General features: G+C 44.7%; 1 protein-coding gene across 2 annotated transcripts in view; it reads left to right on the top strand.

The window, feature by feature from the left end:
- COL15A1 (collagen type XV alpha 1 chain) overlaps positions 1 to 19,176 on the top strand; it is a 904,466-nt gene that overhangs the window by 521,889 nt on the left and 363,401 nt on the right. For both annotated transcript variants that reach the window (XM_073678442.1, XM_073678441.1), the window contains exons 26-27: positions 16,182 to 16,235; positions 17,160 to 17,219. In XM_073678442.1, coding sequence (XP_073534543.1) covers positions 16,182 to 16,235; positions 17,160 to 17,219 — 114 coding nt within the window. The remainder of the gene's footprint in view (positions 1 to 16,181; positions 16,236 to 17,159; positions 17,220 to 19,176) is intronic.

Raw genomic sequence — 19,176 nt, 5'->3', positions numbered from 1 at the left:
CTTTCCTGAACCTCATCAACACTCCTACTAGGTTGTTTGTCAGATTGGGACCTGTGAGGAGGACATCATTGAGAGATATAACTTGAATCAAAGACGACTCTAATTTGCTTAGGTTTTCGCGGGTGATATACTCCGAATGAAGGTAGGTACCAGGACTCCTCATTTTTCTTTAAGGGAGGAGCTGGTTCTGCATGGCCGTTATGGATTGTTTTTCTCATAAAGGTGACTGTGCTCTTTCATATCTGGTTTGTTGCTTAGTGTGCGCTGGAGAGAGTTGAATCTGGACAAGGCTTGTTCTCGATTGTTTGGGAGCCTTAGTCTGGTAACTCGGAAGGGTAAGAGAAAAACCCAGTGATTAGTTTCGTCTTTAAGAAACTCATTGTCCATTATCATGACAAATTCTTTATCTTCCACTGACAAGGCTACTTTATTGTCATCCTTAGTTGTGTGAAATACTGATCTTCCCAAGTCGTCGGCATAGGGGGAAGGAATGGCATCAGGCAGTTGTGTGGAGTCTGGAGACTTTTCTGTCACCTCATAGTGATGAGGGCATGGCTTGCAGAAAGATGTGCGTCCGTCCCCGCGCACGTAAGTCTTAAAGGATTCAACTCCTGGACTACCCACCCCAAGTCCAGTCTCTGGACGTATGGGGTGTAGTCAAGGCCATTACACTGTTGACGCACCTTGTGTATCTTTAAGTTGTCTCTGCCGAGCAGGAGAAGAATCTCGGCGTCCATATCTATAGGTGGGATAACGCAAGCTAGGTGCCTTAAGTGTGGTTGGTGAAATGCAGCTTCAGGAGTGGGGATCTCATCCCTTTGTTTGGGTATTTGATCACATTCGATCAGTGTTGGTAAAGGTATTTCTCACCTCCATTGATAGGAAAAGCGATGAATCCTGGTGTCCTTCTGCCGCTAGTCACTATGGGATCTGAGCAAGTGTTCAGGGTGTAGGGTGTTTCTGGTCCCTCAATTCCAAAAGCTTCAAAGAACGTAGGTCTGGCCAGGGATCAATTACTTTGATAGTCGATGATAGCATACATTTTCACTGCATTTTCTGGTTGTCCTTCTGGGTAGACTCTGACTAGGCATATCCTGGCACAACTTTTAACACTCTGGTTCTCCCCACATACCTCTATGCATGAGCAGGACACAGCCGCGGTAGACTTTGCGTGATTCTGTGGCTCCCCACCATGGCTTGTCGTGGGACTAGAGGTAACTGTGGCAGGTGAATCGCTGGTGGCTGAGGTTGGATGCATAGCTGAAACGTGCTTGTCGCTAGCTCACTATTCGCACTTAATGACAGATTTACACTCTTTGGCCATTTGTTCTAATGAGGCACAGCACTTGAAACATACCCCAAGTTTGCTCAGGATTTTCTTGCGCTTCTGTATGGTTTTGGACCTGAAACCTTTGCACTTGTTCAGTGAGTGTGGTTTTTTATGAATGGAACATTCACGAGTGAAAGACTTGTCTCCCGACGAGGTAGTGTACTGTTTATTAGTAGGTACTGTGAGAGGTGGCAGGTTAGTCTTTCTAACGCTTATGCTGTTCTTAAAGTCTCTGCATTTATGTGTGACATTTTTATACCTTGATGACGATGTTGCTGGAACTGCAGTGTTAGACTCCATGAAGGCGAGGCTAGGGTCGTTCCTCATCTGGACCTCTTTGTCAATGAACTTGCAGAAATAAATAAATGGAGAAAAGGTGACATTGTGTGCTTTTGTATCTAGAGACGCGTGTCGCCCACTTCTCTCGCAGACTGTGTGGCATTTTTATGACGATTGGGTTCACTCCATGAGCGGTGTCCAGATAGCACAGTCCAGACAGACGGAGGTGTCTTCTTGCAAGTTTCAGTTCCATGAGGAGATTACTTAGGTCCAGAAGCTTGTGGACTTCCTTAAGGTCGATCTTTGGAATATTTTGCAGTCTCTTGAATAGGGCTTTTTCAATGGCTTCAGCACTGCCGTAGGTTCTTTCAAGTCTCTGCCAGGCAGCAGCGAGACCAGCTTCTGCTTGTCCCACATAGACAGTCCTAAGACTCTTGATACGATTTGTGGATTCTGGGCCCAACCAATTGACCATGAGATCGAGCTCCTGCTCCGCAGATAGGTTGAGGCCAGCGATGACGGCCTTGAAGGTTGCATTTCAGACTCTGTAGTTCTCTGCATGGTCGTCGAATTTTGAAAGACTGGTATTGATTAGCTCCCTGCTCACCATGAACCTACAAACTCAGATATGTCGGATTTTTCACTCCTTGTTACCGTATCAACTTGTGGTGCCTCTTGGGCGTATATGCTGTCTAGCGTGAAGGGGTGAGCTGTTCCTGGGTAGAAGGATTTTGCTGCAGGGTTGAGCTGTGGTTTAGTCTCTGGAGAGTCTGATGACTGCTGTCTTAACTGTGGAAGCGGGATGGATAGGACCTTGTGGACATCTTGCGGTAATGACTGTCTTTGAGAGGGCAAGTCGTGGTGTTCATCTTGGGTTTTTGCAGATACTGCAGGCAACTCCGGCAACGTGGGCTGAGCTGACTTGGAAGTTTTTGCGTTGTCGGGTTGAACATTACTCAAAATAGTGGGCGCTGCAGGAATCTATTTCAGCACGTTGTCGCTGGTACGATCAGCTGGGTTGTCTTCTTCCTGTGGTGGTAGGCAAATTGGGTCGAGACTTTGCTTCAGTGCTTTTATCTCGGCTAAAGCGATTTCTTCTTCCATCTCTGTTTGAAGAATCTTTATCCGAGCTTCTGCTTCTGCTCTCTCCTTTTTCTCTCAAGCTTCTGCTTTCTTGACTTCTGCATCTGCTTTCTTGAATTCTGCATCTACCTCTGATTCTGCTTTCTTTTTTGTGAAGGAACGTCTCACTTTGGATCGCTCTGCATTTATGCGGGCCTCTAGAATTCTGTCGCTCAGCGCTGAACTTCTTGAACAAGATGATCTGTACGATGAGCAGACTTTTTAGATGAGTTTGACCTATGCGATTTGGTTTCTTGCAGATAAGCGATGCGGCGTTCCGCTTTATCTTTGGCGTCCTGCACCATGGCGTCTCTTTCTCTGTCTAGTGATTCTGCCTTGCTTAGCTCTGACAAGGCTTCCTCGATATTAGAGTCTTTTAGAAAGGTAGCATACCTTGTAAACAGCCTCTTGTATCTTTCGTGAGCCGTGTCCAGCCGTTTAATAGTGTCCTGTAGACTCACCGCATAATTTTTGTAGCGTTGGACGCTTGATATAAGGGAGGCGACTCGTTCCCATAGTTCTTCCAGGTTATCGCTGAGCTCATCTTTTGTGGTATGGAAGTTCTCAATGGCCTTTAGTGTTGGTTTGAGAGAGCGTATTGGTTGTGCGGTTTGGTCTGTTGCAGGTGCGGACTCTGCTTCCTGCTCTTCATAATGTTCAGAGTCAGGTTGCGCTTGCTGTGTTTCAGCACCACGGAATTGCGCAGGATGTTTGTTGGCCATTTTGATTTTTGATGCTGAAGGTTACTTTACAACTCCTGTCACTCCAGTAATATCTTGAGTGAATTGCAGGGTTTCTGGTCTAGGTGACCGTTGATATATGGAAAATGTTATAGCAGTCTATGGTGATCTTCGGACTGGCCTCCGGGGATCTCCAACTTCAGCTGACTCATTTTGGTGATTTTAGGAGCAGAGCCTTTCTTTAACTTCTGTTCGCTCTCTGACTCCAAACTAGTGGCCTCGTTCATTTTTTTCAATTAGGACTCCGTCCAAAATGCCAGGATCTTCTATGTGGTACTGTTTCAGCTGCAACTTGTTATCTTTGCTGATTAATCCCATTCCCAATGATCTCAAGAACTACTTGTGGACTAGTCCAGCATCAAACTTCTCTTCCGCTTCTACGTCTCTGGATGCAAACAACAGTAGTTCAATTGCTCTGAACAAGAAACTTTGGGATGATTCATTATTTTTCTGTGAGAGGTTAATGACTTGGTGGAACAATTCTGAAGTACTCTCTCCTTTATAGTGCCCTTTTAAAATCATCTTCAGCTGTGGCAAGGTCAATTGACTCTTCATTTCTAGCATACTACGGAGGTTCATTCCTGGGCTGATCACTTTCACCACCCCCCTCAACAATCTCATCTGGCTAGTAGCCTTTCTGTAATCCAGCATCGATCTGGTGCAACAAGTTCATATAAGACAGTTTTTCTTTCTGTTCACACTCTCCAATCTGTCCCAGGAGCTTGAATTCTTTCCTTATGGTGATTTGTGGTGTTAGAGTGGACTGTCTCCCTGATTTATCTAACCCGACCAGGTTAAAGGTCCTGTATGAGTCTGTCACCCGTTCAGAGGTTTTGGTTGACTCCTGCAGGGCTGTTGTTAGGGTTTTGAATTGTTCCTTCAATTCCTGTAGTTCTGTCTGTGGACAGATATTCCCGCTTTTGGTAATTGGTGCTGCCCCTCCATCCTCTAACTTCAACCTGGTTAGAAACCTGTGTTAGATCCTGGAGGAATGTCCCCATGACATCTTCAGCTTCTCTCTCCCCCAGTTCATCCATTTTTGCATTAATGGCAGCTAACAGTTGCCTGCGGTTGTGTGCTTTGGAAATCTGTTCTACTTACATCTTTATACAGTACAGACCAAAAGTTTGGACACACCTTCTCATTTAAAGATTTTTCTGTAAGAGGTAGTCACCGGAAATGGTCTTCCAACAATCTTGAAGGAGTTCCCAGAGATGCTTCACTTCACAGGTGTGCCCTGTCAGGTTTAATAAGTGGGATTTCTTGCCTTATAAATGGGGTTGGGACCATCAGTTGTGTTGTGCAGAAGTCCGGTGGATATACAGCTGATAGTCCTACTGAATAGACTGTTAGAATTTGTATTATGGCAAGAAAAAAGCAGCTAAGTAAAGAAAAACGAGTGGCCATCATTACTTTAAGAAATGAAGGTCAGTCAGTGTGAAAAATTGGGCAAACTTTGAAAGTGTCCCCAAGTGCAGTTGCAAAAACCATCAAGTGCTACAAAGAAACTGGCTCACATGAGGACCGCCCCAGGAAAGGAAGACCAAGAGTCACCTCTGCTTCTGAGGATAAGTTTAGCTGAGTCACCAGCCTCAGAAATTGCAAGTTAACAGCAGCTCAGATTAGAGACCAGGTCAATGCCACACAGAGTTCTAGCAGCAGACACATCTCTACAACAACTGTTAAGAGGAGACTTTGTGCAGCAGGCCTACATGGTAAAATAGCTGCTAGGAAACCACTGCTAAGGACAGGCAACAAGCAGAAGAGACAAGTTTGGGCTAAAGAACACAAGGAATGGACATTAGACCAGTGGAAATCTGTGCTTTGGTCTGATGAGTCCAAATTTGAGATCTTTGGTTCCAACCACCGTGTCTTTGTGCGACGCAGAAAAGGTGAACGGATGGACTCTACATGCCTGGTTCCCACCGTGAAGCATGGAGGAGGAGGTGTGATGGTGTGGGGGTGCTTTGATGGTGACACTGTTGGGGATTTATTCAAAATTGAAGGCATACTGAACCAGCATGGCTACCACAGCATCTTGCAGCGTCATGCTATTCCATCCGGTTTTCGTTTAGTTGGACAATCATTTATTTTTCAACAGGACAATGACTCCAAACACACCTCCAGGCTGTGTAAGGGCTATTTGACCAAGAAGCAGAGTGATGGGGTGCTACGCCAGATGACCTGGCCTCCACAGTCACCAGACCTGAACCCAATCGAGATGGTTTGGGGTGAGCTGGACTGCAGAGTGAAGGCAAAAGGGCCAACAAGTGCTAAGCATCTCTGGGAACTCCTTCAGGATTGTTGGAAGACCATTTCCGGTGACTACTTCTTGAAGCTCATCAAGAGAATGCAAAGCAGTCATCAAAGCAAAAGGTGGCTACTTTGAAGAACCTAGAATATAAGACATATTTTCAGTTGTTTCACACTTTTTTGTTAAGTATATAATTCCACATGTGTTAATTCATAGTTTTGATGCCTTCAGTGTGAATGTACAATTTTCATAGTCATGAAAATACAGAAAAATCTTTAAATGAGAAGGTGTGTCCAAACTTTTGGTCTGTACTGTATGTTCTGCTACTCTTCTCAATTCTTCACAGATTAATTGAAGCAGCTCACTAATTCTGTCCATTTGTATTTCCACATCCATTGCTGCTAGTGAGTTTTTCTTTAGGGCTGATCCCCTTTAACTGCAGAGTTGAGTTGAGGTGCTGTGCTGCTGTTTTTTTCCAGACACTTTTCCTCTTCTTTCTTTAAACACTAAATCCCGCTCAGGACTCCCCGTACGGGCCACCAATGTTACACGCACGCCGCTAGGTTCAGATAGGGGTGAGACAGGTTACATGAATTCTTTGGAATCCTGGGGGAACCGTTACTCAGGGTGACCATAGACCATGTGCTGCAGCTTCTCTCAGGCACACAGGGGTATTGACCCTTAGGCACAGACACGTAGGTTGTTTCACTTGCTGACCAGACACACTTGATATGAGTCCTCCTAAACGGTAGTGTTAGAACTCTCCTGTTAGGTTTTTTTGAGTTTGCTGGTCACATGACCATTTTTGCCTATTTAATCCGGCTCCGCCCTCCTTGCCTTGCTGGACTTCATTGTATTTACTACTCTTGAGCTAGCTTGGTGCTCTGTTGCCGTTCTCTGTTAGTTTTGCTAGGTCTTCTGACCTCTATGCTTTTTGTTGTGTGTTTGTCTTTGACTGCTACTATTTCTGCTAGGAGGTGTCCAACTTATCCCAGTCCCTAGTTCTTGTAGTGATACCTCCCTCACATCTATAGGTCTTCGTACAGACTAGCCGAGGACTTTAGCGGGTCTGATCGCAGGATCAGGTTCCCCGTTACATCGTAGGGATCTAGTTTAGTTCTATTGTAGGGACAGATCTCCTGTCTTTCCTTAGTCTCTGTAGCAGACCATAACAGTAAGTCCAGCCCTAAAAGAAAAAAAAAAATAAATTTTCTCTAAGGAAAGACCTCCAGTTTTCCATCATGGTCTCGGTTCAAGATTTGGCTCAACGCTTGCAGGGACTCTCTCTGGAGGTGGTCAAGCTCCAACAACACGTGAGTAGCTGTCCTGGAGCACATTTTGTTGAACCAAAGGTACGTCTGCCTGATTTATTTTTTGGCGAACAACAAGATTTTTTTTCTTTTAAAAATGCTTGTTTATTGTATTTTCGTTTGAGACCCGGATCCTCTGGTGATGAATCACAGCGCATAGGGTTCATAATGTCACTTTTGCGCAAAGATCCTCAGGGATGGGCCTTCTCTCTCCAACCTAGTGATCCGTGCTTTAGATCAGTGGATAGTTTTTTTTCTGCTTTGGGTTTGTTGTACGATGATCCTGATCGTGTCTCATCTGCTGAGTCTGAATTAAGACGTTTGAGGCAGGGATCGGGTAATGTGGAAAAATATTGTTCTCACTTCCGTCGGTGGTCTGCCCAGGTGGGGTGGAACGATTCAGCTTTGAAAAGCTTGTTTCTTGCAGGGCTAGGTGAAAGGGTTAAGGATTTACTGATTGCTTATCCCACACCTGGAAACTTGCAGGAGGCAATGCAATTAGCTATACGGGTGGACAGGAGACTGCGTGCAAGGATTAATGAGAGCAAATCCTCTGCTATGTCAGCTCCGAGTCTTGAGAGGGTCTGTGCTGACAATGGAGAGCCGATGGAGATTGGGGCGATGGCACCCCGCTCTCAGGAAAAAGACCGCAGGCTTTCTGAAGGCTTGTGCTTCTATTGCGGAAATTCTGGTCATTTTATTAAGAGCTGTGTGCTTCGTATGAAGAAAGAAAAAAAAATGGTCAGTCATGCCCGTATTGCCTGTTTAAATTCTAAGGGAGTATTCCTATCTGCCACTACTGCTGCTCAGGATGAATTAATTGAATTTCGGGTATTTTTGGATTGTGGTTCTACTCTGAATGTGATTGATGGGGGATTCTTGGAAAAACTTAGATTAGAACCTAAAACTTTGTCATCCCCTATTTCTGTGGTTTCTGTTGATGGCTCTCCCTTGAAGAGTGTTACTCACAAGGTCTGTGAATTTCCCCTCACTATTAATGGTATTCATCAAGAGAATTTGGATTTGGTGGTATTGGATAATTTGCCTTCTCCAGTAATATTGGGGTTACCCTGGTTAAAATTGCACAATCCTGTATTGGATTGGTCTACCAATGAAATTAAGTCCTGGAGCCCTAAGTGTTATCACAAGTGTTGTAACGGGTGCATTGCTGCTGTGGAAAAAGGGGAATTACCTGTACCTATTCAGGATTTTTGGAGAGTTTTTTCTGAGGAGGAGTCGCAAATTTTGCCTCCCCATAGAGACTATGATTGTACCATTGAATTTGTCCCTGGAGCGACTCTTCCTAAAAGTCGTTTATTTCATCTGACTATTCCTGAGAGAAAGGCTTTGGAGGATTCGGCTGCTACAGGAGTATTGCACCTCAACCCAGAGGTGTGATATTCCACTCCCGGGTAAGGATGGAGTGTGGAACTGAGCTCGGTAGGCTGCATGCACTACACACATCCCATTTCCGAGGAACAGGCCGACGGTACTCCCACTTAGAAATGTGCAGGTACGACCGAGTCTGTTCCTGGCTGGAGTGGGAGGGGGGTGGTACATCCCAAGTAGTGTAGGGGCAGATAGGGGGAGCAGCCTGGGTAAAGATAGGAGCTCATTGGGTGCTGGTCACCTGAGCTCACACATAGAGGGTGTATATAAGGTGGGCACCAACTAGGATCAGGGTCAGATGCAGAGGATCAGATGCAGAGAGTCAGCTGCAGAGAACAAGTCAGGAGCAGAGGAGAGAAGAAAGACCAAGACCCAGAGTGAGAGAGGAGAAAAGAGAGAGACCCAGAGCACAGAAGAGAAGGACTCTGAGATCCCAACTAAAAGCACCGGGTGAAGAGTCGGCATCAGGGTACCGGAACCCAAGCTGGTGGGGGTAAAAACATTCCCCAGCCAGAGACCGGAGACCGTGGGCAGCGTTTGCCACGGTCACCCATCACATCCACCCCGAAGGCACACCACATGAAGGGTCAGGGAACCCAGGGCCAAGGGTGTCCCAACAGAAGGCCCGAGGGAGCTGGACCTAGGTGGATTACTGGTGGGGACGGCCAGAGAACGGGACAGAAAGAGAGCTCAGGGCCACGCTCCGGACTTGTTTGGGGGTTGGCTGGATCCAGGACCTGGTGGACGCAGCACGGCTCGGGTGGTCACTAGCAGCTGGAGTGACCAGTACAACATCTGCAGTAAGTAAACACCCTTAACTGCACAACCCGACTCTGTCTTCACTGCCGTCTGCACTACACCACCACAACCCCCATCCTCTGCGCCTGTCCCCTCTGAGGCTATACCCCTCCCGTTGGGGGTTATCCCACCAAGCTGCGCACCCACCATCAGCCTCAGCGGACCCTGCTGCAGCGGCGGCCACAGTGACCGCATCCCAACGGGTGGCGTAGTCGACACAAAAGAACTCTTAATAACATCTGTAGGACTGCCACATAACACTGAGCTTGACGCCCTGGGCACGGGCCGGGTCACAGCCGCTCGGAGACTACAACCCCCCATCTGATCCGGTGCCGGGTATTCCCCTCAAAAAGGAATATGTCCCAGGGGGCGCGTCACAATCCTTACCCACTGCCATTGATTCCTGATTTATTTAACCAGTTTGTGGGGGCCAAGTGGTTCTCTAAAATTGATCTCCGGGGGGCATACAATTTGTTGCGCATGAAGGAGGGTGATGAATGGAAGACTGCTTTTAACACTCCTGTGGGTCATTTTGAGAATCTGGTGATGCCTTTTGGTCTTACCAATGCTCCAGCATTTTTTCAGAATCTTATTATTGACATCCTTAGACCTTTAATCGGCAAAAATATGGTTGTGTATTTGGATGACATTCTGATTTATTCGCCTGATCTGGAGTCTCATTGGCGGAGCGTACGTGAAGTATTACAATTATTAATGGACAATTCGCTTTTTGCTAAGCTGGAGAAATGTGAGTTCGCTGTACAGAGAATTAGTTTTTTGGGCTACATTATCTCCAGTGAAGGTTTTGAGATGGACCCGGTTAAAGTTCAAGCTGTGCAGGAATGGCCTAGGCCTATTGGTTTGAAATCGATACAGAGGTTTTTGGGTTTCGCCAATTATTACAGAAAATTCATAAAAAAATTTTCTATTATTGTCAAACCGCTGACCGATCTCACCAGGAAAGGTGCTAATGCGGTTCAGTGGACTTCTGAGGCCATTGAAGCTGTTGTGTTTCTAAAGGAGAGGTTCACCTCTGCTCCCATCCTTATGCAGCCTGATGTGACTAAGCCGTTTTTGGTTGAGGTTGATGCTTCTTCGGTGGGGGTCGGTGCGGTGTTGTCTCAGGAAAACAAGGATGGAGTACATCCCTGTGCCTTTTTTTCAAAGAAATTTTCTGAGACTGAACTTAATTACGATATTGGTAATCGGGAATTGCTGGCGATTATACTCGCATTTGAACACTGGCGTCACCTCTTGGAAGGTGCTGAATTTCCCATTCAGGTTTTCACTGATCATAAAAATCTGATCTATCTTGATGCTGCCAAGCGCTTGAATGCCCGTCAGGCTAGGTGGGCACTTTTTTTCTCGCGGTTTAATTTTTCCGTTACTTACATCCCGGGTACCAAGAATGTTAAAGCGGATGCTTTGTCTCGCAGCTTTTCTCCCATGGTCGGTGTTGAGGAGGAAGAGGAGACCATTTTACAAGAAGGTGTTGTGATTGCTGCTTTGGACTCCGTTTTGGAGGATGAGATTCTTAAAGCTCAGGAGAATGCCCCATCTAACACTCCCCATGGGAGGTTGTTTGTGCCTAGGACCTTTAGGAGAGATTTGTTTGTTGAGTGTCATGAGTCTCGGTTGGCAGGTCCTCCAGGGATTTCTGAGACCAAGAGACTTGTGGGTCGCAGTTTTTGGTGGCCTGGATGGCAGAAGGAAGTCATTAAGTGGGTGCGCCAATGTACTGTGTGTGCAAGATCCAAGTCTTCGCATGCTCCTGCTGCGGGGTTGCTTTGCCCTCTGGAGGTTCCTAGTGCACCTTGGACACATCTGGCTATGGACTTTATTACTGACCTTCCCCCCTCTGAAGGTTTCACGGTCATCTGGGTGGTCGTGGACCGTTTTAGCAAGATGTGTCACTTGGTTCCCTTGATCAAACTGCCCTGCGCTAAGACATTCGCTAAGGCCTTTGTCAAGGAAATTGTCAGACTACATGGTGTTCCTACTGACATTGTTTCTGATAGGGGACCTCAGTTCGTGGCTCGTTTTTGGCGTGCCTTTTGTGACAGGTTGGGAGTTCATTTGTCGTTTTCATCCGGATATCATCCTGAGTCTAATGGCCAGACAGAAAGGAAGAACCAGGATGTTGAGCAGTTCTTGCGTTGTTTTGTGGCAGACAATCAAGAGGGGTGGTCTGAGTTTCTGCCACTTGCTGAATTTGCTCTTAACAACCATACATCCTCTTCTGCTGGGTGTTCGCCTTTTTTTTGTTGTTCTGGGAGACATCCGTCTTTTGGGTCATTCTCCAAATTGGTTTCGGCTGTGCCTGAGGAGGAGAGTTTTTCCGGTGATTTGGAGAGAGTTTGGACGGATGTGCGTGGTAATCTTCAGGAGGCTAACAAAAAATCTAAGAGGTACTTTGATAGGAAACGGCAAGAGGTTTTGTTTGCTGTTGGTGACATGGTTTGGTTGTCCTCTAAGAATCTGCGATTGAGGATTCCTTCTAAAAAATTGGGTCCCAAGTTCGTAGGGCCCTTTAAGGTGCTTCAGATAGTTAACCAATCTGCTGTTAGGTTGGAGGTTCCTACGTCCTGGAAGATTAACCCGGTGTTTCATGTTTCTCTATTGAAAAAAGCTGATGTGTCGGATGGTGACGCCTCTGCCACTGTTCCTCCGGTGGTGGAGGACGGGGAATATGAAATTTCCCGCATCCTAAATTCTAGACGGTATAGAGGGAGTTTGCAGTATCTCGTCGCTTGGAAGGGTTTCGGACCTGAGGATAACTCATGGGTGAGGGCGGATGATGTTTCTGCTTCCAGACTTGTCAGAGCATTTCACAGGAGGTTTCCTGGTAAGCCTGGGCCTAGGGGATCCGGAGGATCCTCTTAGAAGAGTTAGAAGAGGGGGTACTGTTAGAACTCTTCTGTTAGGTTTTTTTGAGTTTGCTGGTCACATGACCATTTTTGCCTATTTAATCCGGCTCCGCCCTCCTTGCCTTGCTGGACTTCATTGTATTTACTACTCTTGAGCTAGCTTGGTGCTCTGTTGCCGTTCTCTGTTAGTTTTGCTAGGTCTTCTGACCTCTATGCTTTTTGTTGTGTGTTTGTCTTTGACTGCTACTATTTCTGCTAGGAGGTGTCCAACTTATCCCAGTCCCTAGTTCTTGTAGGGATGCCTCCCTCACATCTATAGGTCTTCGTACAGACTAGCCGAGGACTTTAGCGGGTCTGATCGCAGGATCAGGTTCCCCGTTACATCGTAGGGATCTAGTTTAGTTCTATTGTAGGGACAGATCTCCTGTCTTTCCTTAGTCTCTGTAGCAGACCATAACAGGTAGAACAGTAGCATTTAATAAGAAGCTGCACAGTCAGTGCAAGTTAAGTCTTATGAGCAACCTGCTCCAGTGACAAACAGTACAGTTTCCTTAGCAGCACAGCAGTTCACAGTCTTCCCAGTAGTACAGGACAGCCCAGTTCTAATGTAAAGGCACATTAATGAACACAGCATTCTTTACAGCACAGTGAGATTTAGGAGGGGGAGGGATTTGCTGAGGGAGATGATCCCTGTGACACCATTTCTTCCAGTCCTTATCTTTATGCCTGACAATACTCTGCACTGCTAGTTCAGCAACTCTACCTGTCCTATGCTTAGCTTCACTCCTGACTTGAATCCTTTTCACTTGCAGGGGCGCTTCTGTGAAATACAGAACACACACACCACCTTTCTCTTTGGCTCCAGCCAAACAGTAAACAACTTCCCCACAATCCCCCTGGGGCTCTGCTAAAACACTCCCCTTCTCTTGTGACTGTGTTAACCCCTCTAGTTGCTGGATGCTTTTAAAGCACCAGCACTACTTCTGCAAGTCACACTCTGCAAAAGCACTACTTCTGCATGTCACATAAAATATGCAGAAAGTCTCTTTACACAGTGTGATCTGGAGTGAAGCTGCTCATACATAAACTGTTCTTTCTTGTGCAAGGAAAGAGTTAATTCACAACTGAGGATGGCTTGGTGAAGTCTGCAGGAAACTTCTAGGAGAGTGAAGATGACTGCAGACACGCTGTGCCTTTCCTCAGACTTGACTGTTGCTTGAGAGATTCCTGTGTGTGCAGCTGCAGTCCGGTCTGCAGGCACAGGGGAACACAGTGACTGGACACTGGGGCAACCTGTGACTGGACTTCAAAACCGTTTGACTGTTCTGTCTCCACATAAGGCGAATGAAGGTGAAGGTGATAAGGGGCGGTGAGAGTTCCTACCTTTGTATCCTTGAAGTGAAGCCGACAAGACCATTACCTCTATGCTCAGCGTCCGTAGACTTGAATGTAAACCACGGCGTTGTTTCAATCCAAATCTTGGTTTATTAGAGCCCGGATACAGCACTATACTTGTGGGTACAATGTAGTAACGTTCTCTGAAGTCGCTGACACAGGTTGATGTGTGTTTTGGTGGTCAGAAATTGATGCTTTCACAAGCCAGTAAGTGTGTGTCTTTCTCACAGCATGAGTAAAGGAAAAAAAAGATGGCTGCTGAGAGGAAGTGACCCATGAACTGCAGTGAAAACACACCCATTATGAATAATTAAAATTACATTAAGTAACAGATATTGGCCAGCAGGTGGCAGCACAGCAATATGACTAACAATAATAATACAACTAACTAAAGACAAGCAATGCAAACTTATACTATCAATTATACAAACTGAACTGCCAAATAGCAATTATATGTTGAGGACAGCAGAGTGCACCTGATTACACAATGTCTCACACATTATGCCCCACAATAAGCCTCATACATGCAAAAACCTCTGCAATGCCTCAAGTGAAAAATATTCTATTTGATAAGCCAGCTGCTGACCAGGCTCCTGTGAAATAATAATTGAGGTTGTGTGATGATGTCATTAAATTGCCTTACTTTTTTATTGTATATTTTTATATTATACCTTTTCTACATGATTATAGGGGTAGCCATCTTTCCAAAGCTTGTTTTAACAGTATTTATGATATGTTTTAAATATGCTGTTAACAGATATGTATACAGCAGCAGCATGAACAAGTCCCAATAAACTGGAAATGTTCATTGACGTTGATGAGATAGTTTTCAATACATTCTCTGTGACCTGTACAGGGGTTATTGTGCAGGGAGGGGGTAGATCCTATGCTCTCTATATACGCATATTATTTTCCATTGTTATCTGCCCTAAGAAGAGCACTCTAAAGTTTTATCTACTAAATGGTTTGTGCCAGTCCACTATTGTAGAAGTACTTCCAGTATTTTCTCCCATAACTTCACCCTACACTTGGCTGTCACACTCTGCATTTCTTTTATATACAGTGTACTTATTTCCTTGTAGCTTATCAATAGGGAGGATTGAACCCAATCCGTAATGTTCGTGGTTCGTACCGGACACTTAATGTCTGGTACTGAACCCCGAACACAGACTTCTAAACGGAAATCCGTGTTACTGTTCAGGTTTGCCAGCCAAATAAAGCTTGTTGAAAGGCTGCAGTTCAGCCAGTCAACAAGCTTTAAGGCTTTGGGCACCTCCAGCTCCATTACAGCCATGCCAAGTATTGGCATTGCTGTGATTTGCTGGTGCACCACGTGACACTGCCTGTATAACTGTATTAAAAAAAATAAACAAATAATTAAAAAAAAAAAACGATGTGCAGTCCCTCTATTTTTTTTATAACCTGCTAAGGGAAAGCAGACAGCTGTGAGCTGGTCTTATAATGCTGGAAAGGGGCCAATATCCATGGACCTTCCCAGCCAATTAATATCAGACTGCAGCTGTCTGCTTAGCCCTTGCTGGTTATTAAAAATGGTGGGACCAAAGTGTAAATAATCAGCAAAGGCAAAGCTGACAGCTGCGGGCTGATATTAATAGGCTGGGAAAGTCCATGGACATTGGCCACTTCCCAGCCTAATAAGACTAGCCTTCAGCCTGCCCAGAAATGGTGCATCCAATTCTAGCTTGCCTCCGCTCTTCCCGATTTCCCTGATGCGTTGGCAATCGGGGTAATGGTTTTGGGGTTGATGTCAAAAGCTGGCGCTAACATCAAGCCCAGGGGTTAGTAATGGAGAGGTGTCTGTCAGACACCCCCATTACTAACCCAGTAGTCAAAAGAAATAAACAAACACACACACAAAAGTCCTTTATTTGAAAAAAAAAACTCGGTCCGCCATAGTCCAAAGTAATTTTTATCTATTTAATGCCATAACTTAAACTATTTTCTCTTATACTTGAAATAAACTTTCCCTATTCTTCCCTAACTGCACTATCTAACTGCTTTACTATTTTCTTTCACTTATTTTTGATAAGGCTTTGTTTGAGAATCCCAGTGCATGCTAGGATACTCAAATGAAGCAACATCAGGAGGCAGAGGCTGTGGTCACTGCCACAGCCCCTGCCCCCTCCCTGAAACAAAGCAACATCAGTGATGCTCGTTTCAGGGGCTGTGCTAGTCCCTGTGTGCTGTGCACTGTGTGACGTGCAAATTGAAAGCGTACTCTCTGTTACCGGCTCAGATCAGCAGTAATGAGCCGACAACAGAGCACGTTGTCAGAATATCCAACGTGCAGAGACCATTGACACCATTTGTGGGGGTGGCAGTGGTCTCTGCACACCGGGTATTCTGATAACGCGCTCTATTGCTGACTCGTTACTGCTGATCTGAGCCACCTGATGTCGCTTCATTTGAGTATCCCAGCATGCCTTGGGATTCTTAAAAGAAGCATCATTAAAAGGGAAATGGAAAAAAAATAGAAAAGCAGTTAGATAGTGTAGTTATGTAAGAATACAGAATTTTTAATTCATGTTAGAAAATAGTTTAGTAAACAACCCTTTGACAACTAGATATAAAATGCTTAAATCTGTACATTACAAGCCTAAATATGTTAATTACAACACTGCTATAAATTATTTCTAACTATCTCACTATTAGCTTATTGTTTTTTATTCATTTTAGGGCCAAGTAGGACAACCAGGCATAAAAGGAGAATTTGGCTTTCCAGGAAGACCTGTAAGTAACATAATTTAGTTATCCAGTCTTTTACAAAATATACTGTCTATGTATACTCTGTTAAATAATATGGATATATTTTAACAAGATCAATTGGAGCCATATTATATGGGCATCACGGTGGCTCAGTGGTTAGCACTGCAGCCTTGCAGCACTGGGGTCCTGGGTTCAAATCCCACCAAGGACAAAATCTGCAAGGAGTTTCCGTGGGTTTCCTCCGGGTTCTCTGGTTTCCTCCCACACTCCAAAGACATACTGATAAGGAATGTGAGCCCCAATGGGGACAGTGCCCATAATGTCTGTAAAGAGCTGTGGAATTAATGGTGCTATACAAGTGAGTAAAATAAATAATAAATATAATAAAGCTTAAGACTACTTAAATCAATCACTGGGCATGCACTTGGCTACAGCAGTAACACAGAGTGACTGCAGACTTATCGATTTGGACCAGACAACCCCTGTAAGCAGTTATTTATTTTATACATTTATCTTTTCAAGTTAGGGGCGGTCATATCATTGGTGCAACCTGTGCGGCCGCACAGAGGCCCAAGAGGTAAGGGGGCTCATTCCCACCTCCATAGCAGATGCAATTTTGCATTTTTCGGAGCTCTTGGGCTACAAAGGGCCCATGTATTGTTCTTGCACAGGGGCTCTTTTCTGTCTTTGTCCGCCAGTGTTTCAAGTGTACCACAGTTCAGATTGTGGCCTCTTTCCTTGACATGCCACTTTTAAGTGATGTAGCCAAGTGCAGGCCCAGTGATTGATTTGCTTACAAGTATCAGTGCTGTAGCCAGTGATTTGTTGTAGAAATTGCATGCCAGGATGGCACATAATTGCTGCTGCGGCAGCAAGGGGAGCACCTGTGCTGGTGCTGTTTGCAACAGGTGGTATTTTGTTTTATGCTTATTGTTATTTTAACCATAGGGTCGACCAGGACTAAATGCTGTAAGAGGTCAAAAAGGTGAACCAGGTGTTCCAATGATGGTAAGTACACAAATTTCAGGTGATATATTTTGCCATTTGTACAATGGGATCCTTTAAACCCCTAAGCCATTATGTCGAATAGCACAAAATATATTGCGTGGATTGTTTTCTTGTATGCTATTGTGGAGTGGAGAAGACTCTATGAATACCATTTAGCCATGAGGAGAAACTGTCCACAACCCCCGCCACCTTCTCAGAATTACACATAACACTTTGTGTAATGAGTCACGTGAATTTTAAAACAAACGGCATACTTTATATCCTCTTTCACATACTATCTCAGTAGATGTGCCTTAATTAGCGTATTTAAAACATTGGCATTAAAGGAAATGTCAGGCCTCTCCCTCCCCGCACAGCTAACAGTTAACACTCAGTGACAGTTAAGTGCCGACAGCTGTCAGTGACAGCTGAGCGGCAGGGGCAGAGGTGCAGGGACCCATGCTGGCGGTCCCCACACCAAGATCGCTGTGATCAGTCAGTCAATCTGACTGACCGATCTCAGCATGATCACGCAGGAGAAGCTGAAATATCAGTGTCTCTTTCCCGATCAGTGCTGGAGCTCAGCGCTGCCCCTGACTGTTAACCCCCTAAATCTGCAATCGAGCACAATCGCAGCGTTCAGGAGTAGTGTTACGTGACAGTGTGGCAAATCAGGGATGTTCAGGGGCGGAGCCGATTTTTTTGTGCGAACAAGCCGGAACCACGAACCTGAATTTGAAATGCCGAACAAATTCGTTCAACACTATTCAGGAGGCAGGCAGAGGGACAGGAGCTCCCTCTGCCTTCAGATCGGTGCCCCCACAATGTCATCGCGGGTGCCTGACCGTTTCTATGGTGGCCCAGGGTCATCAAGCTATGGAAAGCTCCTGAGACCAATGCACAGCATGGTCTCGGCAGCTTTCACTGTAGGTATAATGTACTGCAATACTAGTGCATCATTGCAGTACATTATACCTACAGTGAAAAAAGTGAAAGTCCCAAAGTGGGACTAAGTAAAAAAAAAATTCAAAAAAATTGGAAAAATCAAAAAAAAAAAAAGTTAAAAATAATAGAATATATTACACTAATAAATACACATTTTTTTGTAAAAAAAAAAGTACACATATTTGGTATTGCCGCGCCCGAAACGACCCTATCTATAAACATGTCAACTAGTTAACCCCTTCAGTGAACAGCTTAAACAAAAAAAAAACACATGAGAAACTATGCCTTTTCATCATACCGCTGGAAAAAAGTGGAATAAAACACAATCAAAAAGACAGATGTAAATAAAAATGGTACCGCTGAAAACGTCATCTTGTCCCCCAAAAATCAAGCAGCCATACAGCTCCATCAGCAAAAAAATTAAAAAGTTACAGCTCTCCGCATACAGTGATGCAAAGATACAGTAATATTTTTTATATAACAGTTTTTATTATATAAAAGCGGCAAAACATAAAAAAATTACATAAATGTGGTACAGCTGTAAACGTACTGACCTAAAGAATAAAGCTGCCTTATCAATTTTACCACACAAGTAACAAAAAAAAATTCCTGAATTGCTGGTTTTTGTTCATTCTGCCTCTCAAAAATCAGAATAGAAAGTGATCAAAAAAATGTAATTTGCCCGAAAATGGTACCAATAGAAACATCAACTTGTCCCACAAAAAACAAGCCATCTCATGATTCTGTCGGCTGAAATATGGAAAAATTATAGCTATCATAATATGGCGATGCAAACATTAGTTTTTGCAAAAAAAAAAGCGTCTTTTAGTGTGTGACAGCTGCCAAACATAAAAACCCGATATGAATCTGGTATCACTGTAATCGCACCGACCCGAAGAATAAAGTAGTCTAATCACTTATACCCCACGAGGAACGGCGTTAAAAATAAATAAAACCAATTCTTCACCTGCTGCTGAGTTGTTCATTCTGCCTCCCAAAAATGGCAGTAAGGCTCAGCACACATTTATCCTGC

This window comes from Phyllobates terribilis, unplaced genomic scaffold, assembly GCF_046119375.1.
Source record: "Phyllobates terribilis strain yellow unplaced genomic scaffold, ASM4611937v1 Scaffold_4__5_contigs__length_816908805, whole genome shotgun sequence".
Taxonomy (NCBI): domain Eukaryota; kingdom Metazoa; phylum Chordata; class Amphibia; order Anura; family Dendrobatidae; genus Phyllobates; species Phyllobates terribilis.
Note: the sequence above shows the minus strand (reverse complement) of the source record. Positions and strands in the feature narration are given on the sequence as shown.